We start from the raw sequence: 24,976 nt of genomic DNA on the forward strand, positions 1-24,976 counted from the left end.
TACATGGTACATGTTTTTTTGTTTTTTTAAATGAAGGTTTAGTGTGATTTTAAATAAAGGTTTGGTTTTGAAAGGGAAGAACCTGCGTTTTCTTCCTGTTAAATCAGTGAGCATCACAGGACCCCAGACCCCTTTTTTCTTAAGCTGCTGCCTGCCAACTGGAAGCGTTTTTCCACACCAAACTGACAGTTGACCTGAACACACAGCAACGCTAATTCATAGAAACTGAAAGTGGAACCTTTGTGTTTCAGATTTTGTGACATTTACAGGTGCGAGGGTGTGTGCGTGTATTCAAAGTGGACTTTGAACCCAGCCACTGCTCATTTCCCTCAGCTGGCAGCGCGGGATAACACCCTTGCAGGTTGTCATTTGTGATGTGGGCTTGCAAGAGGGCGTTAAGCTGTTAGCGCTATCATCATGCTTACGTCCAGCTCTGATAAAAGGTGCTTAGCGTGAGTCACTCCCTTTATTCGCCAACCATCCCTCTGTTTACCTCCATCACTTATTGCTCGTTAACGGTGTTGTGTATCTAAGTGTCTCCGCCTCCACTAGATGACACAGATGCCACAAATATCTGCTTACTTCGCTGACTGGATCATCGCAGAGCTTGTGGCTCTTTCTCAGTGTGGGCCAAAATGCAAATTTAGACTTAAAACCAATACTTCAGGGGAATAATGATAGATCCAGCTCTAAAATCATATTAATCATTGAAATAAACACATAAAGAAGATAAAATTCTTTATTTCCTCCTGTATGAGTCATAATTTGCACAAATAAAGGAAGAATACTCTGTATATAAAAGATAAAAATATATATGTGTAAATAGAAAATACTTGTGGGTTGGTTTTTGTCATAATGCTGCCACGCAGTGGCTGGTTAGAGAAACTTCAGGCACATGTAGCTCAGTCCATTTGTTGAGGCGACAGTCTGAGGGAGGACGGATTTTGAGATGAGGAGAAACAATCATGAGAATTGAAAACCTGATCTTCAGTCACGAGGAAGTAGTTACATGTCGATACTGAGATTTTACTGCAAACCTCAACCTCAGCTGTCCATCTTTAAACCCCTTTTTATATGAATCTTTGGTAAAATTACACATTCAAAGAGGCCGGGGAGGCGGTGGCTGGCGAGGAGTAGAAGTCGCAGAAGCCCTCCTCGGACAGATGTCCGTACTCGTTGTTGTAGAAGGTCTGACCCGACAGCTGGCTGAAGAAGTTGGGCCGGGGCCTGGAGCTGCCAGTGTCATGGCTTTGATCCGGGGAATTCTGGGAGGCTGTCAGAGGCTCTGTGCTGCTGCTACTGTTTACACGACTGAGGGGAAAAAAAACAAGACAGCTTTCAGCATTACTGTAAAAGACTCACAACTCAGGCAGTATATGGTTATCTTTCAAGGATATACTGTCAGCTATGGAAGCTTGTTCCCACCATTGTAAAAAAATATATTTTTTTTTGCCACCATAACTCAAAATTTTGAATTATCTCAACATTTCAACTTAAACTTCTGAGAAAGTAACTCAAAATATAAACTTTGTTGTGCCTGGCATGTTTCAGTGGCAGACACAAGCTCCCACAGTCAGCAGATACCCGCAGCTTTGTTGGACAAACAAACTTGAGGAGCAGCCGTTTTTCAAAACTTTATTTTGTCTATCTATCTCTGAACTCTGATGAATACAGCTGTCCAGAACCTAGTTCTCCATTGTTAAAACCCCTCCTGATTACTGTGAACATGGTGTTGCTGTTTCTTTTCAGGCTACCCCAAATACAGTGTCAAATCTGCAGCATGTACACGCACTCAAAGTTTGGAAAGTCTTAGTTATGTATACTGCTCAGGAACACTTTAAAAACATCAGATCTCAATGGGGGAAAGAAATCATGATGCATATCTATATTGATATGGACTGAGTAATGTGTTAGGAATGAAAAGATGTCACATCGTTTGATGGAAATGAAAATTATCAACCTACAGAGGCTGAATTCAAAGACACCCTGAAAATCAAAGTGAAAAGTTGCCAAAATTTCATTGCAGCAACTCAAAATGGTGCTCGGTAGTTTGTATCGTGCTTACATGCATGCCTGAAAACATTAGGGTATGCTTCTAATGACACAATGGACAGTGTCCTGGGGGATCTCCTCCCAGATCTGGACCAGGACATCACTGAGCTCCTGGACAGTCTGAGGTGCAACCTGGCAGTGTCAGATGGACCGAAACATATTGTCCCAGAGGTTTTCAAATGTATTTAGGTCAGGTGAGCGTGGGGACCAGTCAGTGGTATCAACAATTCCTTCATCCTCCAGGAACTGCCTGCATACTCTCACCACATGAAGCCAGGCATTGTCGTGCACCAGGAGGAACCCTCTCCCGACCATCACTAATCCACCACCATGCTGAACAATGTTACAGGCAGCATAACATTCTCCATGGCTTCTCCAGACCCTTTCACATTTGTCACATGTGCTCAGGGTGGACCTGCTCTCATCGGTGAAAAGCACAGGGCGCCAGTGGTGGACCTGCCAGTTCAGGTATTTTATGGCAAATGCCAGTCGGGCTCCACAATGCCGAGCAGTGAGCACAGGGCAAACTTCGGGTCCCTTGGCACCCTCATGAAGTCTGTTTCTGATTGTTTGGTCAGACATTCACACAGTGGCCTACTGGAGGTCATTTTGTAGCTCTGGCAGTGTTCATCCTGTTCCTCCTTGCACAAAGGAGCAGATACTGGTCCTGCTGATGTGTTAAGGACCTTCTACGGCCCTGTCCAGCTAACTGCCTGTCTCCTGGAATCTCTTCCATGCTCTTGAGACTGTGCTGGGAGATACAGCAAACCTTCTGACAATGGCACGTATTGATGTGCCATTCTGGAGGAGTTGGACTACCTGTGCAACCTGTAGGGTCCAGGTATCATACTACCAGCAGTGACAGTGACTAGCTAAATGCAAAACTACTGAAAAAATGGTCAGAAAAGATGAGGAGGGAAAAATGTCAGTGGCCTCCGCCTGTAAATCATTCCTGTTTTGGCGGTTGTCTCATTGTTGCCCCTCTAGTGCACTGTTGTTAATCTCATTAACACCAAAGCAACTGAAACTGATTAACAACCTCCTCTGCTACTTAACTGATCAGATCAATATCCCAGAGGTTTAACTCACTCGATGCTCTGACTAAAGTGTTTCTTTAATTTTTTTTTTGAGCAGTATATTATCTAAATGACTGTACATAATAGAGAATAGGATAGTTTATTTATTTTTAACCACTTTGTGACTCAGGATCAGAACATCTGCTCTTTCAGGCCCCACCTACACTTTGCTGTAGGCGTGAGTTCCTCAATAAATGCATTTATTTTTTCACTTTTAGTTTATGATGGCTCTTTTAGAGCACTGCAACTCTCAAAATCTTGCTTAATGCATTCCCCGGGTTTGAATGACTCAGACAGTTGTTTACTCCCACTTAACTGTGCATAGATTGAGACCGCCCCGATGCCTACTTCCTTTGCAAATCTGGTTTCGTTCCACACAAAGCAGCGGGTGACTATTCTACAGTTTCCGAGCAAAAGAGCATGAATGTCTTCTCACGCTGACTGAAACATGTGGAGCATAAAGGCATCCATTACTAATGCCTTTAACTTGACAGTCATTGTGCTGAGTAATGAGTGTTTATCAGTCCAAATGTCAGACGGTTTGACTGGCAGCATACGTCTTGCATGTCACTTCTAGTGTTCATAGAAATGCTCTCATAGGATGTAACCTTTTCGTGACGACACCCCCGTGGTTGTGCTCAATTCTCTCGAATTCTTCAGAGGCCAGAACCATCCCGCTGTCAGTCTGGTTGTCCTGGGGAAGAGACACAGGTTGCTGCTACATCTGTCTCGATCAACAACGGCCATTCTCAGTAATAAACTGAGAAGTGAAGTCTAAAAACATTCAGAAAATGTCACCAGCCAATTCCCATTTTCCAACAACTGATAAGAGGATAAGGAGCTTACTTGAGGAGGTTTCTGTGGATGCAGCTCAAGGGGCAACTCTTCAAAGGTCTTCACTCTGGGCTGGCATATTTTGGAGGGCCCCAAAAATACACAGCCGGCAAAGGGCACACAATTATAATACCTGACCAACCAATAGAAAAAAGATAATGATCACAAACATACGCAAGGAGAAAGATAAGCAACCGGACTCGATTAAAACATGAAAAAAATAGGTTGAATTCAATGAGAAAAGCTTCATATTACATTTTTAAAATAGTGGAGCTCTGACTTTCTGACAGCAGGTTTTTAGTTTTGGTAGCAACAGTTGTGAATGAATCACAAACAGAAGGTAAATGGTCTTTATCTCTTTAGTTATTTATGATCTATTATGTTCATGTCAGAGTGAGAGTTTGATAAACCAAACCCGAACAATCCGCCCGAGCAAACGCCTCAGAAAGAAAGCGATTCATGATAAGAATACAAGTCCTGGTCAGTGATCTCTTAAAGGGACTGCTGATGAGAGGACAGCATCATTCATACCGTTTCATTGGGTCTGAGGGACAAAAGGAGGTTGCTCTCCTGTACCTTGTGGGCATTGTGTTGCAAGCGAGTCTCAGTTCCTCCTCAGATGGCGGGCGTGACGAGGCCTGAGAGAAACCATCATCTTCTGAGTTCTGTGAGTGGTTCAAAGGGATGTAGTCCTTCCCATCCTGGGGGAAACAGGAAGATGATCCAGACCCAAAGTGACAACAACTTGGTGGAGATATTGTCTCTCCAGCAGAACTTACGGGTAGACTGTTGTCCTGCAGCAGGTCTCCCAGGATCTGGACCAGGGCGGGGAAGGTGGGCCTCTCTTTGGGCTCGCCCTGCCAGCAGGCCAGCATGATGCCATATCTACCAGCAGAGGGCAGTACAGTCACAACAAGAACAACAGACTCAATCCCGCATCTGCAAATGTCATCCTATATTGTTCCCTAGAAGTGCAAATCAGTTTATTAACATTATAGCAGAAGCCACTCTTCTAACTGGCGAGCTCAGTTAAAGCGATTCAGAGCAATGTTTTCTCCTTGACACCAGGAGCATTTGTTTCTTGAAGATGTGAAAGAAAGAGAGAAAATAAATGCTCACATTTCAGGAGAGGCAGTCTCCGGTGCTCTCATCCTGACACCTTCTTTCAAACGCTTGCAAAACTCTTCATCAATCTGTACCCCCGGGTACGGAGAGGCACCTAAGAAAAAGACAACATCAATTACCATATCGCGGGATGCTGACTGTAAAAGTTAAATGTTTTTGGCAGGAGCAGACATTTCTAGGCATTTTCAAACACAAGAGATTGGATTGAAAGCTTTGAGTTCTGCGTAAGCGACGTAAAAGACGTGCGTGTTATGATTCCGACTTTACCGAGGGAAAAGATTTCCCAAAGGAGAACTCCAAAGGACCACACGTCACTCTGGCTGGTGTAAACTTTGTCAAAGATGCTCTCTGGAGCCATCCACTTTAAAGGCAGCCGAGCCTGAGAGAACATTAAAACAGATTATACGACAGGCGCATAAAACACAGTGGCAACCTGCCATTAAATGTAATCAAAAATCAAAAAGCAACACCAACAAAAAAGAGATGGTTAATACTCTGGGAAGCTAAAGTGGTGACATACGTTGCCCTTCCTGACATAGTCGGGGTCTTTGTATATGTCTCGGGCCAGGCCAAAGTCGCAGATCTTTACGATGTTGTTCTCTGACAGGAGAATGTTCCGGGCAGCCAGGTCTCTGTGGATACACTGGACACACACACACAGGACCACGCACACATCATAACCCTGCAGACAGGTGTTTTCTGTATCTGTGTGATTGTTAAGTGTTTGCACTTGTTTTCTCTGAGTACATTGCAGGTATGATTTGGAGAGTGCAAATAGTAACCTGACAATTTTTTTTTTTTTTAAATCTGGGAGTGTGTTTGTGTCTGCGCGCGCCAGTTTGCGGCCCCGGGGCCGGACTGTATCTCTTCCAACACCACTGACAAAGCTGGCGAGTAAACATACAGCAGCTCTGAGTGGTAGTCAAATAAAGCCGGCCAGTCTGCTGTTGTAAGTCTCAGTATCATATTTATTACAAGTTGCAGTGGCTCCACATTTCAATTTAATTATTCATCCAGTCACAGTGGTTTATATGTGTAATGGAGTGTAGCAGTGTGTATGAGTGTTTTGGTAAAATAAAAAATTATAAAGGCTTATTTTGACGGTGTTTGAGTTCACGGGAACAAACTGAAACAATCCAATTACGCACCTCTGTAACACCTGGATCACGGCAAAATTCGGTTTGCATCGAACTGCTGTCTGTGAGAAGCATTCCTCAAATAATCACACAATCCTAATTTTACTACTTTGCCCGTAACCAAATGGTTCTAATTCAATTTTGAATGCACACAAAATTTCACTTCTAAGTTATTGTGTTTTCTTTTAAATCAGTTGAATTTTACCCCATTCAGTGTATTTCCATTTGTCTTTAGACTTCTAACAGTCCTCCAAGAAAATCTGCTCTGGGAAACGCTCACATCATATCTATTAAGAATAAAGCCGTTGCTAGGGACAGTTAGTATAATTCAGGAGGCCTAAATGAACCTAATAATACAACAGTGATCATGCAGCGTAAGAGAAGATATAAAATACCATAACATGTTGAGTGCCTCTGGTGGCTCATTCCTAAGCTGTGCCATTTGGCACCCAGACATATTAAATGTTTTCTTTTTCATATTGTTTTTGCAGTTAGTACACAAGACTGAGAAAAACACTAATATCATAATTGCAATTGATTCAAAAGGCTGATGCTATACTTCTGAAAGGTGCACAGAAGCATGATTACATTTTGCCTGTGGGCTTGCTCCGGGTTATCTATCAGACATTTGACAAGCCCATGTTCCATGCCGCTTGCTTGGAACCATTGATTAGCAGCTTTTACTAACTCCAAAATTCCTGATTGGCTCTTACAGCCAACTAGGTGTTCACTACAGGGAAGAACAGCATCATACCAACATTGTCCAGCTCCTCACTGTAAGTGGTGATGACATCCAAGGAGCTTCTGCTCGCTGTGGCTTTAAAGCCGACCGGGCGCTCTCAGCTGCAGCTCCAAAACTCTGGAACCCCGCCCCCTTCAGATTAAGTCATCTACCTCACTGACAGGTAGATGGATTAGTTTTAATTCTCAGTGTTATTTACCCCAGTGCATTTTTTTATATACGTATACCATAATTTTTAACGTCATTGCTTTTATTAGCCTTATTAATAGTTATTACTATTTTAAATCATTTTTATTGTTCTGTTTTTTTATGGTTTTTCTTGCCGTGCAGAACTTTGGTCAGCATCTGCTGTGTTTAAACGTGCCGTGTAAATATACTTGATTTGTATTTTATCTCTTTTAATTTTTTCCCTCATTAAAAATCTTCCTAATCTGATGTTTGCATATCACTGTGGGTAACAGTATCCATGCAAAAACATCTGATAATTGTTAGTCGCAAAGGGCTGAAAAGCTGAAAGGTAAATGAAATGCATTTATGTAGTGTTCTTCCACCTTAGTGCACAAAACAATTTACCGCTCAATTTCCCATTCGCATACATACTCCATCTACACCGGAGCTGTCATGAAAACCGTGACAGAACATGACACTCGGAGCCAAGGGACTGAGACGCCAAGCACTAACGGGCGACCTGCATGCCACCTGAGCCACAGTGGACCCCTCATAAATGACCCAGGCTACAAGATGCTGCTTCTGAAGCTAAGCTCTGGTGACAATTCATCACAGCTCAATCACTAATTGTCAACACTGTAATGCTGAGAATGAACCTTTCTGGAGGCCAGGAACTCCATCCCACGAGCCACCTGGAAACTGTAGCAAATCAAATCTTCTATCGTCAGAGGAGTTTTCCACAAGTCCTCCACTGCAGAGAGAGAAGGAGAGGATAAGGGTAGTCACGGATAGGGTTTAATATTTTTCCCGAAAATGACATGGATCAAATCCCGGGAAATGAAGAGCCATTTCCCGGGAATCCCGGGAAAAAGTTTATTTATTTTTTTATTTTAATTAGGCCTTCTGTAGCCTGTGTCGGCCTTAACCTATTGTGATATTGTAGAGGTAGCTTTCCAGCTATGTCCTGTTATGCCCAGTAGGGGGTAACGTCGGCTTGATTAACGCAATAAAACCTACATCTCGACATTCGAGTGCTCGAGCTATGCGGTGTTGTATCGTTCCTCAACACTCCCTTAACAAATATAATTCGAATATTCCTCCATTGTACATGGAATTATACCAAGATATTTTACAACTGCTGGTGCAAAACAATACGGTTCATCTCCACAGCATTGATAAAGGCTCAGCCACGCTGTCGTGGCGACATCTGTTGGGCTATATCTCCACCAGTGGAACGCTGTAATAGTCATTGAAAAGTTAACTACCGTACTACACTATAATATGGCATAACACAGGGCCTTGAGTAATGCACTACGACTTGGTCATTGCCATTCTGGCAACAGCAAATTTATAACACCGTGTCTGAGGGTTAAAGTAGGTTCGCTGTGAATCGTCTATTGAAAAACTGGCCAATCCTTATAGCCTAAAAAAATATACATTTTACTCAACTCCATTTTAAAAGCGAAATATGTTAAAGCAATCTATTTCATGATAATTTCTTCACACATTAGGCCCGTATCCTAATTCATGATTGTTAGTAAGCGGCTGCAAACGAGGAAAAGAAACACTCGAAGTTAAACAGATATTTCTTTATTGTTCAGGGCAGGCATATTTTATAGGCTATATAATGCAATATAACAATATATAATAATATAAAATTATATAATACAAAATACCTTAGGGTAAACACATTGCCTACGATTTCAACAAATTAAAGAGGAAAAAAGCACAACTGTGTAATACCTCTATTAAAACGCTTGAGATGAAGCTGAAGCCTTAAACGGAGGCTGAACATGCCTGAAATGAAGAGTAATGCTTTTCGCATTAAACGAACCCTTCTCTCAACATTTCCTTAAATTTAACATTCTGAAGCTTTCTTTTCTTTCTGAAAGTCAAATCGACGCGCGCGACTTTTTTTCCCGGTTTCCCGTCTAACGTTTCCCGGGAAACGGGAAATGGTTCTGATCGCATTTCCCGGGAATCCCGGATCTCGGGATTAAACCCTAGTCACGGAGAGAAAAGATCACAGTGCAGCGCGGGACGAGGAGTTAAATAATATGAAATGACTCACTTTTCTCAACTGCAGGAGTCTGACTGGAGGGATTGGATGATGGACTCTGGGGAGAGGTGAGCGGGGAGGCGGATGGAGAGGGTGGCCTACGAGTGCTTTGGTCCATCTGACCCGCTTCAATCATCCGCCTCACCTGGCTCTGGGTTTTTGGAGAGCGATCCTAAGTGGGGAAACGTTTCAATGCATCATCTCAAAAATCAATATCGAAAAAAGACTTGCAGAATACACATGGCAGATAACCGAATTTGTGAACAGAAACTACATAAAGGGAGCAAAGCAGAGACAGAAAAATGGTACGGCCTAAAAGGTTAAAATGAAAACATGATTACAGATGGTCTTTCTGAAGTTTAAGCTGCCATCAGAGAACAAAAGTGAAATTGCTTGCGTAAATTGCTTCAGGTTCTGCAGTGTTGTGTTACCCTGTAAGGGAGGAAGAACTCTCTCTTGGCTCGTAGGAAGTTGGAGAGATTCCCATACTTGCAGTATTCCACAATCACCATCAGTGGGCCTGTTGATGAAGATGTTTCAGATTTTTCAGCACATGTTCACTGCTCGTCTAAAAGCTCTTTTTTTTTTTTCCTCACACCACATCTGAAATAGAGGAGCTGCAGCTTGAACCGCTTGTTGTTTAGGATAAACACTTTCAGACGTCCGTGACTCAAAAATGTTCTCAATAGGTCAAAAATCATGTATGGTTGGGGGAAAAAAAAAATGAAGGCATCTGTTTTACCTCTCAAATGGTTACAGGCTGTAACGGGGGTGGACAAAAATGATGTAAGGACTTTCACACTCAACAGGACAAAGAGCACAGCCTCAACATGTAGGTTTCACAAAATACTGACACTGGGAAAGACTGCCAAGAAATGTTCAGAAAAAGATGATCAAAGGCTGAAATTAAATGATCACAGTGACAGCATTACCAAAGCAATCCCGCAGTCATTTATCCTGTGAGGCGAACGTGTGCAGATGTTTTTAATAAACTATATGGACACACGTACTGGGCCACCCACACACTACACCTACAGGAGCTGCTCGGCCATGGAAACCCACGCCGTGAAGCTCCTGCTGCACAGTTTCTGTGCTGATGTTAATGCCAGAGGAGGTTTGGAACGCCGCAGTTATTGAGTCAGCAGAGCGCCGGCAACTTTCACACATTATGCTCCTCAGCACTCAGAGACCCCGCTCTCTAGCTTTATGTGGTCTGATACTTTGTGACTGAGTTGCTGTGGTTCCTAAATGCTTCCACTTTGCTATAATACCACTTGCAGTTAATCGTGAAATATCTAGGAGGGGAAACATTTGACAAACTGACTTATTGCAATGGCGACATCCCGCAGTACCACAATCAGTAAATTCAGCTCTTTAGAGCGACCCGTTCTTTCACAAATGTTTGTAAAGGTGCTTGATGGGTGTGAAAACATCTCAGTTCAAAGATTAAGATCAGAAAACATATTTCAGTACATCACCCTCAGCCAATATTACTTATTACATTATAAAAATAAGATTCTGCATGCATGATCCATGTAATTCCATGTCCTCACCATTTGGTTTGGTGCAGGCTCCCAGCAGATTCACTACGTTCAGGTGGTTGCCGATGTGAATCAGTATCTTTAACTCTGACATCAAAGCTTTGTGCTCACTGGCCGTGGCTCCGTCTGCAACACAAAGTGACACATCACACTGTGTATTTTCATGTGCGTATATTTTGTATAAACACAAACTGTGTGAGCTGTACTGCCCTGCAATTTTTGCTAAATTTGATTACTCTGACCACTTTGAATCTGTTCATTGGTTGCTTCATTTTTAGAAAGGCACCAAAAGCACACAAAGTCAAATCTCACCCTTCAGCATCTTGACAGCCACCGTGTCCAAACTTTTGCTCTTGCTAATGCCGTAGATTGACGCTTCAATTACTTTTCCAAAGGCACCGTGCCCTAAAACTTTTCCTGCATCAAGAGAGAGAACAGAAAATCAACAAGATATTCATGCTTATTGATTGATGCAGGCTTGATTTTAGCCTCGCTGGAATACACAAGCAGTTGCATCTGCAATGGGATAACGCATATGACATCCATATAGACGAAGAGGAGCAACGGCACACTAGTCAACACGCTCCCATAAGTTGCTGTCATGGAACAGATGGTTTTCCTCTGGGCATTTTTAAAAAGCTGTTCTGGGAATGAGCACATATTTAACATTAGCACTATTGCTGGCAGCACTCTACCCAGTTGGCAGCAATACAAAATCATGCCATTATGGATTGTGGAAATGGAAAAGTAATTCAGTTTCATCCATCTATTTGCTCTCATCCACTTCTGTTTATATCCTCACACACACCTCCAACTCCTATGCTACTTTAGCATCCATCCATCCATCCATCCATCCATCCATCCCTTTCTCCCACTGTTCTTTGCTGCTCACCTAGCCGGAGCCTGTCTCTGGAGATCTCCCACTGTGATGAGTCATAGGGCAGGTATTCACACTGCTCATCCAGTGGCACCTCCCCCGGGTCCATAATGATTGACAGATAACCCGTCTTTATGTCTGCTGGGTTAACCTGAAGTTCAAGGTGAGGCAAGAGGCGGGCTGAATAAAAAAGGATCTCGGAAAGGAGGTGCAGGACACACGGCACAAATGCGAAACACAAATAACACGAGTGCAGAAAGAAAGAAAGGTCAGCACAACCATGATGTATCTCAAACAAGTGAAATTAGCTTTAGTCCTGCTCTTATTGGAGACAGAAATATGTCAGCATGTTCTTTTAATGCACTTTCAGTGTTGTTTTTATTACTTAAAGTAAAGAATTTTTTTTGTGTGTGTGTGGGGGGGGGGGGTAGCTAAAGTGGCCCCTCTGTGTTTTATGAGCACTAGTCTTGATGACCTCAGCACTAACTAAATGCTTAAGGTTAAGTAGCTGCAATGTGACATTAGTAATTAGTCAATGTTTGTTTGGTGGCTTAAACATAGGACGTGTGTTTGCAATGCTGTGTCTACAAAGCATTTGAAGCACATGTGTAAGCAATACACACTTTTGTGCTTCATGTTTGTCTCTGGGTGTGTAATGAGTTATAGGACACCTGTATTTTTGCAGGCCTCAGAGGACCAAACAGCAGCCATTGTGACTTGAAACAGAAGATAAACATGGGTGTTGCTGATGAGGCACCTGTGTTTACTGCCTAGTAACAATAAAACAAAATTATTCAAAATACTCTTTATGTTGTGTTTATATATTATATGTTTCATAGCCTGCTGTGATGACCTGGCTTACGTTTTATAAGCACAGTGAAGGTTTGGCTGTGATAGAACAGCGATGCTGCGGTTTCACTTTAAATGCCATCTAATTGGCTATGATGGAAATTTAAAAGTATCCTAATGCTATCATTAAAACTGCAAATCCAAATAATATAAAATGTAAAATAAGCACAATCTCTTTCAATTCTAAGATTTTATGTATCAGGACATAATTAAAAATCATCTGCTGCATACAACCTCAGCAGAACAACAACACCTGACATATTACACTGTGTCATTATTTATTTAACAAAAACTAAGCCACTAATGCAGAAGCAAAGTGTGAAAACGAAGCACAGCCTAACTGTTTCCAGAAGAATTAAGACGTAGTGTTCAGGTGCTGCTAATGGTAAAATGGACTGGTACTTACAAATAGCACCTTTCTGCTCAGTTGAGCACTCAAAGCTTTGCCTTCCTACAAGTCTTTCTCGCCCAGTCACACACACATTCATACAGTGTTTTTTATTTTATACCTAAGCACTTTTATCTAACATTCAAACACACACTCTGATGGATCCATTGAGGGCAACTCAGAGTTCAGTACCTTGCCCGAGAATTCTTCGGCATGGGGACTGGACGAGGCAGGGATTGATCCACCAACCTTCTGATTGATTGACGATTCACTCTCCCCGCCTGAGCCTGAGCCTGAGCCAGAGCCAAAATCGAATGTATTTGATTAACTGATCATCAGCACATTAGAAAGAGACCAAACCAGCATGGCCTGTTTGGAAGGGATGTCAGGAGAAAGTCTCTTCTCTCTAAAAAGAACATTGCAGCATGACTTAGGTTTGCAAAGTTGCATCTGAACAAACCACAAGGCTTCTAAAACAGCGTCCTTTGGACAGATGAGACCAAAGTGAAGACGTTTGGTCTTAATGCAACAAAACCAAACACAGCATATGAGCCAAACACTTTATTCCAACTGTCAAGCACGGTGGTGATTTGGGCCACAGTCATTGAGTCGAATCATGAATTCCTCTGTATACCAAAGTATTCTAGAGTCACATGTGAAGCCATCTAACAGCTGAAAGCTTGGCTGAAATTGGGTCATTTAACAGGACAATGATCCAAAGCATGGCAGAAAATCTACAACAGAACGGCCATAAAATGAAAACAATCTAGCTGTTGCAATGGGCCAGTCAAAGCCCAGACCTCAACTTGATTGACATGCTGCAGCGGGACCTTAAGAGAACTGAGCATAAATGAATGCCTGCAAACCTCAATGAACTGAAGCAACATTGTAAAGAAGATGTCCTAATATGTTAAAACCTTAGAACTGAAAGAGATTGTCCTTTCTTTTTCTTTTTTCTTTCTTTTTTACCAAGACTGTAAATGTCTCCATACTGATCTGAGGAGATGGTAAATTATGTCCCATAACAAGCATACATATCAAAAGATTTTGAGCATTCCAGACAAATTAGTGAATGACTGTCCTGAAAAGTTCAGATTGTAGAAATTTTAAAGCAGCATTTATGATTTACCATTAAAATGGTATTTGTGACAAATGTGGCACAGAGCAGCAGAGCTGTAGACAGACATGAGTTAACAAAGGGCTGAGAGACAAAAACATTGAGATGCCACAAGCGGGGGGGGGGGGCTAATTAAAAGAGAGACTCACCCTACCAATTGTGCAAATAAAAAACAAATGGAGTCTCATTATGACCACGTTTGTTGCTGCTGCTAATGGCAATAAATGATTGACTGGATTCACTCCCAGAAGATAGCACTAACTGTCTCTGGATATAAATTACCCTCTATCGCTAACAAACAGACTGTGCTCAGAGATAGACAAACATGAGTCAGAGGTCAAAGTAGCTCCGTCACAGTCAGTCAGCTTCTCTCAGAACACACAGACACAAACTCAGACACAGTGAAAAGTGGTGTCCTCTGACCCGCTTCACATTGCAGAAGATGAGGATGAGCAAGGCCCAGAAGAAAACTGCGATGACTCCAGTCCCAATGAGAATTACAATCTCCACATTGGCCCTGTCACTTGACCCTTATCAGAAAGAAAGAAAGAAAGTCAGTGTTAGAGGAAAGGGTTTAAAAACACTGCAGAAATCCACTCAGTCCTGTCACAGGGCCAACTATAGGGGGCACTGTATTACAAAGTATTTGCCCCAGATTTCTAGCAAATTGCTTACATAAAGGTATCTTTAGGTTTAATCAACCCTGCTGAGCTGATTTGTAGCCATTCATCATAAAACCACTTCAAGCAAACTCATTCTGTTTCTGAATCAAAAACACAGTGTTTCAGTAAGTCAGTGTCCACGATTTGAGAACTGTGCATAACAAAAGCACAAAAACTAGAGTCACAGTGAGAGTGTGAGAGGTGAAAATATAAGCTCGAGGGCAGCTGTGATTTCAGGCCTGAGTGCACTCGAAAAGAGAGTGGTGAGCGTATTGTGAATAGATTCAGGTGTCCCTGTGATTGTGTGAGCGCACGCGCGTGTGAGCGGCTGTCTCACCGATGACGCTGACGGCGGCCGAGGAGTTCACGCAACCACGCTGGTTGCAGGCGGTGCAGGTGTAAAGACCGGCATCCTCCTCTCTGACCCGCTGGATACTCAGCGTGCGGTTTGAGTCCTGCAGCTGGATCCCTGCGAGGAGGCACGGGGGGGGGGGGGTTGTTAGTGGCACGCACTCAAACCAATGCTTCAAAATCTGTGAAACAATGCCGTGTGACTTTGGTGGCGCTTCTTCACCTTTTCGCATCATGAATTCAACACCATTTTCAACAACACCTTTTGAATTCTGGTCACACCTCAGGACCACAATTTGCAGGATTCATTTATTATTCCATCATCCCACTGTGTGCCCCAGCAGCCTCTTCTGAGTGATCCCAGGGCATCAGCTGTCATTCAGACCCGCATTGACCCACCCTACAGACTCATCTCGTTCACACGTTAAGAAGAGACTAAAAAGTTAATGAGCTGTGTCGGCCCGACAGGGTTTTATGTGCGTGTGTGTGTGTGTGTGTGTGTGCGCGTGGAGGTGTACAGCAAAAACATCAGCACAAGAACTCCTGTCACTAGTTCTGTTTGACCCACTTGTTCCACCGTGTTCCTGTGTGGGAGTTGGCTCATAAAGGAAAGCAATGGTATCTAGAACACTACTTTCCTTTCTATTTGGGTGCAGATTGATAATTAAGACACAAATGTTTAAAAGTGGGCCAATAATTAGTGAAACACTGCAATCTGACCCCAAAGAGCAACTGTCCATGCCAAGGTAATGTTTATTCTGTGTTTTGACTAATCCTGAAATCTCACAGGAGGTGACTTCTTTCAGGAAGACATCAGTGTAATTGTGAGAGATGGAACTCAAAGGAACACTGGAGCAACGTCACAGAGTTGACAAACCAAACTGATTAACTCTGCAAGGCGACACCTTGACAAAGTTGTGGCCAGTTGTGCCAAAAATGGATGAAAACCAATGAAAAACAGTCCCGTCTGCAGACACGGCGCCTTGCAAGAGCATCACGTTTGCGCTGATAGTGTTGACCTGGAGGACAGTGTAGAAGAAATCCTACACCGAGGCAAAATTTCCTGAAGAAAAATATTGTTCTGAGTGCCGGAGAGAGAGTGGCGGTAATGTTATAAGCTAAAGGCATGTTGTTGACCAGGCTCAAGTACTTGCAAAAGCATGGGAGCTACTTTTATTTAGACTTGGACAACTGCACTCAAGTATTACTTTGCAACTGTTTCAAGGTTCCTGGCTATAGATTTGAGCTATTTTTGCACCTCCCAATCATTCAGAGCCAAAAAGATAGAAAGCAGACCCCAGGATTAAAAATTCAAGATCTTTACCCGAATAGCTGGACTGACCTTTATCATACTGAACCAAAAGTTGCTGTATCTGTGTAAATATCAACAGAGCCTATTGGAATGTAAAGTGGATGATACAAGTCCTGTCAAATCAAGATTCAGAGGGCCAGGCTTTCTGAGTTGTTGTCGGAGTGTGTGTATGGACATGAATGCCTGTTGTACAAACATTTTGATATATTCATGCACCTGACATTTGGTGGAGAGGCTGGTTGTCTTTGAACCAGAAGAGTCGGGGCAGAGGTCTACCCTCCACATCGCACTCCATCTTCAGAGACTTAGTCACATTCACTGTCTGGTTGGTGAGGCTGCGCTTATAGCGTGGTGCCTCCAGGGCTACGGAGGGAGAGGGAAAGTGAAAGACATACAGACCAGGAGGGAGAAAGTGAAATCATAACCATGTCACTATATCAGCACTACATCAACTCACAGAGTGAAAATGTACAAGATATGCTCTTGTGGTTTTGTAAAAAGGGCAAAAGTACAAAAAAATCCCATTAAAGCATACATATGTCCTCCAGGCCCTGATGCAAGGTTACATAGCACACAGCATGAATGAGGCTTGAATTTATTAGTGCATTTCAGCCCTGCAGCATCTCAGCTCTGTTTTCGTGTCACTACATATTGATGCTGCGCAGGCATCAAGTATTTTCTCCATTATGTGTGGATGTGGGTATTGGGCTGCGTGGGCTCTTTGAGTGTGGGTATTTTTAAGCCTCCAGCATCTCAGTGCCAGTTCCACTGCGACCCATGTGTGCTGCCTCTGCCAAGGGTTGGGCTTTTCTCTATAATTAGTAGTACAGCCTAGTGTGCTGTAGATAGAGTGACTACCTTCTGTATTCAGAGCTGTGTGTGTGTGTGTGTGTGTGTGTGTGCGCGCATCTCTGTGTCTGGAGCTTTTAGCCCTCTTATCGCTCACCTTTGACAGAGATGTATCGGAACAGGCACTGTTTCTCCCCACTGCGTCTGCTTTGAGCCTCACATACATAATGTCCCTCATTCTGCAGCTGTATGGAGTCAATGGTGAAATCCAAGACCCAGCTGTTGGAGGACTCCTGGAAGGAGAGCTCACCAGGGAGAGGATTAGCATAGAGGTGCACGCTCCTGCAGTCCAGCTCCTGGGGCTTACCCTCCTTGTCCTGCAGGGCCTGAGGGTCCAGGCGGTGCCACTGCAGCTGCTCATAGGTGTAATTATCAGCACTGCAAAGGAGAGACACTTTCTCCTGCTCCAGGGGATACTCAGAAGGCTGAACGTCCACACTGAAGCCCTCAGGGATCGCTTTAAAGGTGAGAGAAGAAGAGGTGGGCCGGTATGTTAACCTCTAAAAAGCTTTGAATTTCATATTAATAAAAAAATATATACTTACACTCCTTAGAAGATAGATTTACACGAATTACACCAAAAAGAAAATATAGTCCAGTGGTATCTAGACATACAGTGCAGATAGGATGGGCTTGTTTTAAGCTTTCCAATTTGTGCTTGCTCTCAGGATTTAAAAATTCTGCAGCAACATTGGGTCCTGTTACTCTCATAAATTACCGGCCACCCTCAGTGTGAGTTGTTTTCATAAAGACTATTTCCTTGGCATGAAAGTGTGACGAGGCAACGGGGTTTTGGGCACAGACTTCTAATAGTTCTAAAGCAATAACAACACAAGTTGTTGCATTTGCTTTGAATGTTTTGATTTGAATTCGGCCACTGTCCCCTACAACGTGGGCTCCTCGTGTATATCCGAACACGAGGAGCTCTACTTTTCTTTTTCTGACCGTTCCCTGAAGTCCCGTTCTGGCCACTTGCACATGTATGACTGTGATTTCACAGCTGTGCCAAACCGAATCAACTTTCACGGCGAGGATCATCGCTTTTAATGAGTTTAATGAGTTTTTACTGAAAGAGCACACAGTGTCCAAACCCAAAGAAGGCACATCATGTCAGAAGCTCAACCAAAAACCTACCCACTTGTTTTTTTTTTTTTAGGGGGGGGGTTGTCATTCGGGGTAGTGCACCCTGTATTCCTCTATCACAGTCGGATTTTTAACACCAAGTTCTACTGTGGCATGTGCCGTCGTGCCATCGTGAGCTATCGGGCCATGCAAACAGAACTGTGGCTCACCACCTGCCCTTTTTGCCCAGATTTAGCTCCACTGCAACTCTGTCCTGCTCCTCAAAGGGGAATTTGAGATGACATGTCGTTGTTTTGACAAGTTGGATGAGATCCAGCACACACTGCAAAATGGACACCTGCAAGCGGTCAGAGCGTGACTTCCAGAGAGAAATCCAAACTGAGCTGGAGTGCTGGAAGCGGTGCAACAACCTTCAAGGGCCAAATTGAAATCAGCCGTGCTTTTTGGTTTTTATTGGATTACTGAAACCTTTGAGCACAGATTACATAGTGCCTTACGCATTTTGTGTAGGCTTATGCATTGTGTAGCTTTATTATTCTTGTAGACAGATTAGAATCCATATTAGAGGATCAGAACTTACTGAGCCCAGTGACAGAGCAAAATGACCTGTTGGCTCTTGTGCCCAGGATGGCTAATTTGAAAATCCATCCACAAATTCTGCTCATCTTTATTAAAATGGGGTAACAGCAAAACCTGGATCGACCTTTGGCTGTATAACCAACCAAACAATATATTTTTTTATTTTTTGTATTGAGTTTGGGAGATATCCAACCACACATACTCACTGGTTACATAGAAGTAGATCAGCCGCTCATCTTTGCCCGCTTTGTTTTCAGCAGAACACTTGTACATGACGGAAACACTGGCGTTGCGAATCTGAAGTCTGCTCACTCTCTGCGAGGTGAGGAAAGGTGGACGAGACTTTAATTCATGTCATGGAAACACACATTTTAAAAGGAAGTGCAATCTGCTGTCATGTAATTCTTCGTGAGCTGACGCAAACCAGATTTTCTGCTGACAGACCAAAAACACGTAAACTCACTCAGGTGTGAGTGAAAGGACGTATGCGTGCGTGACCGTGTGTATGTATAATTTCCTCTTAACGGCTGTGGTTTATAAATGTGCAGGCATGGGTACGTGTAAATTTTTCCCTTGTGTGTACCCCTGGATGTGTTTATAACCAGGACTTACAGGAAGTCTGCAGAGGAAGACTGTTCTAAATATTTCTGCTGTGGAAATGGCTCTTGATTGACAAATTTTCTTATGGAGCTCAGAATTTGGGACACTTACATAAAAACATCACAGTTCATGTTCATGTGAGGCCTTCTTTTATGGCTTGGGTCCTAATTATATTCTGTAATTCTTATCCCAGCAATCACTTTATAATCAAAATACGTCTGTCCGCAGAAAGCCAGCAACAATCACAATGAGCTGAACCTTTTCTCGTCCATCCACCACTTCCAGAGACGACTCAATCGGTTCGATTTCATTCATCGCATTTTCCGAGTTAATGTCCTGCCAGTTTTGACAGTCTGAGATCCTGTCACTCCGACTCTTCCGGTCTCGTCGGGCCCTGGAGAGAACCACAGACACATTCATGACATCTCGCCTCATTGACATGTACAGCACAGAGTGGGCAGCGGGTGGGAATTAAGAAGCACATCGAATGATATCCTGAAGTTTTATGAGCATTCTTTTTCCACACACTGGCTAACATTTCACATCAGCTTGAAGCCCCCAAGCCAATGCAATTATGGTAAGTTTCCTAGCAACTAATGGAAGAAGTTATCAATTACAACAATCCACACTGAAGCGCTGAAACTAATGAAACATGAAAGGGTATTTTTATTTAGTATTTTCTCCATATGGCAACTCTTCTGCATTAGCAGGCCATTGTGTTCAGTTTCATGTTACTCTACAGAATCTAATGGTATATGTACTTAAAAAATAATAATAATTCTTAAATACCAATGTGCACTATTGTGCAAAAGTCTCAAGCTACCCCTCATCTTTTTGTATTTTGATTCCTAGGAGCCAGACCTTCTTGTAAATTTTAAAGTGGTCTGAACAATAGTTCAGGCTTTCTGAAGGTCTTTGAAATTTTTTCTTTGTATTTTCTTTGGCAGCCAACATCCAAAGAGGAGCTTTGAATGTCCTTCAAGAATCCTGGAGAATGACAAAGTAAGCTGCCTGAGACAGGTCAGGCTGTGGTGAAGATTAAAGGTGATTGCACCAAATATTGACTTTCAAGCTCGTTAGAATTGTACAAACTCAGTTTTTGTCTTATATACTGTATGTTTAATGTTTCAAATAAATCGCTGAACCTATTTCCAAACAAAATATAAAAAGATGAGGGGTGGCTCAAGAGTTTTACACAGTACTACACATAGACACATATATAATTATTTAAGAAACACTGTCTTCTGTTTTCCACAAATTATTTTACTGACAGTATGAACACTGCACGTAGCATTTAAAACATAGTCAGAAAAATTTGCAGCAAGCCTTTTTAAATTGCTAAATTACTCAGCAAAAGCTCAGTAAATAAGATCTTAAACCTCCTTTGTCTAATCTGTAAGACTGAAGGGCCCCCACAAAACAACCTACATGCAGTCAGGGGATTATTTTCTTTTCCTATTTCTAGTCTTTATGCTAAGTTAAACAAGTCATCTCCTAGATGAAGATTCATATTCAGCATATGAATCTGACAGTACTATTAACAAGCCACTGAGCTCAGCAACAAGAGGTCGGACTATTTCTTTTTAACTAAAAAATCTTAACTTCGCGTGAGGACCGGTTTTTTGTGTGCACTTGTTTTCTGTTGCCACAAGAATGGGGGAGTCCCACAATGTGCCTTTGTGAGTAGTATGACACACACACACACACACACACACACACACACACACACAGATAATATCGGCCAAGACATTACTCTTCTGAAAGTAATTTCTCAGGCTCTACAGAAAAAGGCTAGCACCACTGATATAACAAAAGCAAAAGCCTGATATCCTGAAATTATTATTTTTTAATCAAGCACACTTCATCAGGAACACACTGTGCTGCCACACTTCACAGGAGCCTGTGACAAAGGATGGGTTTAGCAGGAAGTCCTGCACTATATTTTGGACCGTCAGAATGAATAAGGAATTTCAGCAAAGGTAAAAAAAAAAAAAAAGAAGAGGCAGAATTCACTGTCCATGTAATGGCATATTAGATCGACAGTGCCTATAACAAAATATGAACTGGGTAGTTTCAGCCAAAATTGAACCGAAGCTGCCACTGCTGTGAGTTTCAGAGCACCTCTCAGAACAAGTGTACCTGCACTCATACTGCATACTGACATTGAAAGGTCAGAACAGCAATATCTTCCAAAATTAAGCCTGAGAGGAAGATGGTAGAGGCAGGCAGATATTAGAGAGATATTCAGTGGAAGCAACTAAAACACCAGGGCTAAAGAAATAGGAAATAAGTGAATATGGTTGTGCTGAGAATTCATTATAACATCTTTTTTTTTTTAATTTCAGAAGAGATAAAGAAAGCCAGAAAACACCTGAGGTGATGCCCGGTAATAAGTGAGTGTTTTTCAGTGTTTATGTATGCATTTAAGTGTGTATTTGTATTATATAGCACTCTGGCTGGGTTCAACAACATCTAGGTGGTTTCTGTGCATTTCAGACTCTCTGTGCATGTGTGCATGTGTGTGCCTTATGCAGAAAATTGTAGTGTGCGAGAGCTGGACCATGGCAGAGTAGAGTGACAGGCACATTATTACTGTGTGGGGGAGGAAGCTGGTTGGACATCGAACAGAAGCTTTCCCTTTAGTCTCCTCTTTCCTCTCTTTCCTTCCCCTCCACCTTCCTCTATATATTAGCTTTTTTCAGCCCCTCCACCACCACCTTCCTCTTCTTTTATCATCTCCTCCCTCTCTTGTGCACAGACCCAGTGGATAATTTCACACTGACCTCTTCTTGTTATTTGGTCTCCCATAATGCTTCATGCACTGCATCCCGCTCTTCCCCTCTTTCCTGTCTTGTCTGATCAAACCTTATCTTCACACACACTGGTCACACACTGCAAAACTAGCAGTCCTGTATATGAATGAGTGAATGTCTCTGAACTTTTTTTTCTTACAGTCTTCTTTGGGTGCTGTTGAGGACACAGGGGCCCCAGGCCCTCCACTGCCAGCTGATGTTGGGAATGGGGACACCGTAGGCGGTACACGTCAGCGTCTGGCTGCTTCCACTGGGGTAAGGGCTGGATGGATCTGCCACCTCTTTTTCATGAATCTGTGGGGGGACTGAGAGAAGAAGAGAGCTGATCAATCAATTCTTCCAGCCAGTCAAAATATTTAGGTGCACAGGCTCTCAGTAGGCTCTGTGATCACTGAGTAGAACAAGGAAACACTCTGGATTAGATGCTAAACCATCATGGTTAACACAAACTGAGAGAAAAATTGATTTTGGAATTCTTGGAATGTTACAGGGACAAGGACATTACAGTTCAGATGGGATTATACAGGGCAAGTACAATCATCCAAACTGTGAAAACAACAAACAGCTTTGCATTAATCACACAGAAAATTAATAGCAAGTACTGTTTTTCAACATGGATCAAACAGTTTCATTATTATGTAACTCTTTCCTGATTTTAGATACAGCACTATTTGCAATTCAGGGACGGAGCCATCGAGCTGAAGAAGGAGTCCTGTCGGGCTTGTTAGCGGCAGGCCAAGCGGAACACAGCTTGGGCAGTGGCTGAAGCAAAACCTCTCCCCTGGGGTGGACAAGATTCGCCCTGAGGTCCTGAAGACTGGATGTTGTAGGGCTGTCTTGGTTGACATGTCTCTGTTTGTCAGCCAAGACATGTGGAGATCTGGGGTGGTGCTTCTGGATTGGCAGACTAATGTAGTGGTTCCCATCTTCGAGAAGCTGGACTAGAGGGTGTGCTCAAACTTTAGGTGGATCACACTCCTCAGCCTCCCCAGGAAGGTCTATGCCAGAGTCCTGGAAAGGAGAGTTTGTGTGTTGGTCGAAGCTCAGATTCAGGAGGAGCAATGCAGTTTTCATCCTGGTCGCGGAATGCTGGTCCAGCTCTTCATCCTCTCAAGGATATTCGAGTGTGCGTGGGAGTTTGCCCATCCAGTCTACATGTGTTTTGTGGATCTGGAGAAGGCATTTGACTGCATCTCTCAGGGTATCCTGTGGGGGGGGGTTGTTGTGGGAGTATGAGGTGTCTGGCCCATTGTTACGGGCCATTCAGTCCCTGTACAACTGGAGTGAGAGCTTGGTCCACATTGCTGGCAATAAGTCGGACTTGTGTTGGACCGGGGTGTTAGACACTGCCAGGGCTGCCCTTTGTCACAGATTCTGTTCAAAATTTTTAAGGACAGATTTTCTAGGTGGAGCACAGTAGCAGTAGGATTCCACTTTGGTGGCTTCAGAATCTCATCTCTGCTTTTTGCAAATGATGTGGTCCTGTTGGCTTCATCAGGTGGAGGCCTCTTGATCACACTGGAATGGTTCGCATCCGAGTGTGAAGCGGCAGTAATGAGAATTAGTGTCTCCAAATCTGAGGCCATGGTTCTCAGCTGGAAAAGGGTGGAGGGCCCACTCCGGCTCAGGGACGAGTTTCTGCCCCAAGTGAAGGACTAAGTATCTCGGGGTCTCATTCACAAGTGAGGTGAGAGGAGAGCCGGAGACTAAACTAATAAAAGCCATATAAGCCAAGCTGTCGATTTACCCTCACCTATGGTCATGAGCTTTGGGTAGTGACCAAAAGAACGTGATTGTGGATACAAGTAGTGGAAATTAATTTTCTCCAAGGGTGGCTGGCCTCTCCCTTAAAGATAGGGTGAAGAGTGCAGTCATTTGGGAGGGGCTCAGAGTAGAGCCGCTACTCCTCCACATCAAAAGATGCCAGTTGCGGTGGTTCAGGCATCTGACTAGGATGCCTCCTGGACGCCTCTTGGGTGAGGTGTTCAAGCTATGTCCTACCAGATAAAGGTCCTGGGGTAGATCCAGGATACACTGGAGATATTATATCTCTTGGCTGGCGTAGGAATGCCTCAGTGTTCCCCCGGATAAGCTGGAGGAGGTGGCTGGGGAGAGGAAAGCCTGTGTTTCTCTGCTTGGGCTGCTGCCACTGCAACCCGGCCCAGCTAAACCAGAGAAGTTGGATGGATGGATGGACAGATGGATGGATGGATGGATGGATGGATGGATGGATGGATGGATGGATGGATGGATGGATGGATGGATGGATGGATGGATGGATGGATGGATGAATGGATGGATGGATGCTCTTTGTAATTGCTTCAATGTTTACCACTTTGCTCCTTTTTTAGATGATTAGAAAGATGATTAGAAAGTAAATCTACAGTAAAGTAAATTCTACATTCCCTTACTTGGAAAAGCAGTAAATCTCTATAGCTGTACACTGCTGCTTCATATTTGTTCCTAAAATATTTGCTGTGATTTCCAGTGGAGGTGCACAGAGCAATATGCACATACCATTGACAACAAGTGTGATGTTGAGCTTCCTCTCCAGCCCAGCAGCATTGTTTTTCAGAACCACAGCGTACAGCCCAGAATCCTCCTGACAAACATCCTTAATCTCCAAAGCATGGTTAAGGTGCATTTTTATCCTTTTCATCTTGAATTCTGGGCGCTGGGTTATCAGCTTTCCATCTTTATACCTGCGGACACACACATACACACAAAATATGCTGCTACTGAGGTGTTCTGCTCTTTAATTGA

General features: G+C 43.1%; 1 protein-coding gene across 1 annotated transcript in view; it reads right to left on the bottom strand.

The window, feature by feature from the left end:
* Positions 1-752: 752 nt before the first annotated feature.
* The window catches only part of flt4 (fms related receptor tyrosine kinase 4), a 53,161-nt gene continuing 28,937 nt past the window's right edge, over positions 753-24,976 (bottom strand). Inside the window, exons 9-30 of the mRNA XM_030740032.1 lie at positions 24,731-24,915; positions 22,353-22,518; positions 19,659-19,794; positions 19,007-19,115; positions 17,236-17,595; positions 16,506-16,652; positions 14,964-15,095; positions 14,388-14,494; positions 11,626-11,761; positions 11,046-11,150; positions 10,746-10,859; positions 9,624-9,712; positions 9,205-9,364; positions 7,790-7,884; positions 5,608-5,730; positions 5,355-5,466; positions 5,082-5,181; positions 4,742-4,847; positions 4,539-4,663; positions 3,975-4,095; positions 3,737-3,822; positions 753-1,311 (exon numbers count right to left, since the gene is read on the bottom strand). Coding sequence (XP_030595892.1) covers positions 1,092-1,311; positions 3,737-3,822; positions 3,975-4,095; positions 4,539-4,663; positions 4,742-4,847; positions 5,082-5,181; positions 5,355-5,466; positions 5,608-5,730; positions 7,790-7,884; positions 9,205-9,364; positions 9,624-9,712; positions 10,746-10,859; positions 11,046-11,150; positions 11,626-11,761; positions 14,388-14,494; positions 14,964-15,095; positions 16,506-16,652; positions 17,236-17,595; positions 19,007-19,115; positions 19,659-19,794; positions 22,353-22,518; positions 24,731-24,915 — 3,034 coding nt within the window. The 3' untranslated portion in view covers positions 753-1,091. The remainder of the gene's footprint in view (positions 1,312-3,736; positions 3,823-3,974; positions 4,096-4,538; positions 4,664-4,741; positions 4,848-5,081; positions 5,182-5,354; positions 5,467-5,607; positions 5,731-7,789; positions 7,885-9,204; positions 9,365-9,623; positions 9,713-10,745; positions 10,860-11,045; positions 11,151-11,625; positions 11,762-14,387; positions 14,495-14,963; positions 15,096-16,505; positions 16,653-17,235; positions 17,596-19,006; positions 19,116-19,658; positions 19,795-22,352; positions 22,519-24,730; positions 24,916-24,976) is intronic.

Source organism: Archocentrus centrarchus, chromosome 10 (genome assembly GCF_007364275.1).
Source record: "Archocentrus centrarchus isolate MPI-CPG fArcCen1 chromosome 10, fArcCen1, whole genome shotgun sequence".
Taxonomy (NCBI): domain Eukaryota; kingdom Metazoa; phylum Chordata; class Actinopteri; order Cichliformes; family Cichlidae; genus Archocentrus; species Archocentrus centrarchus.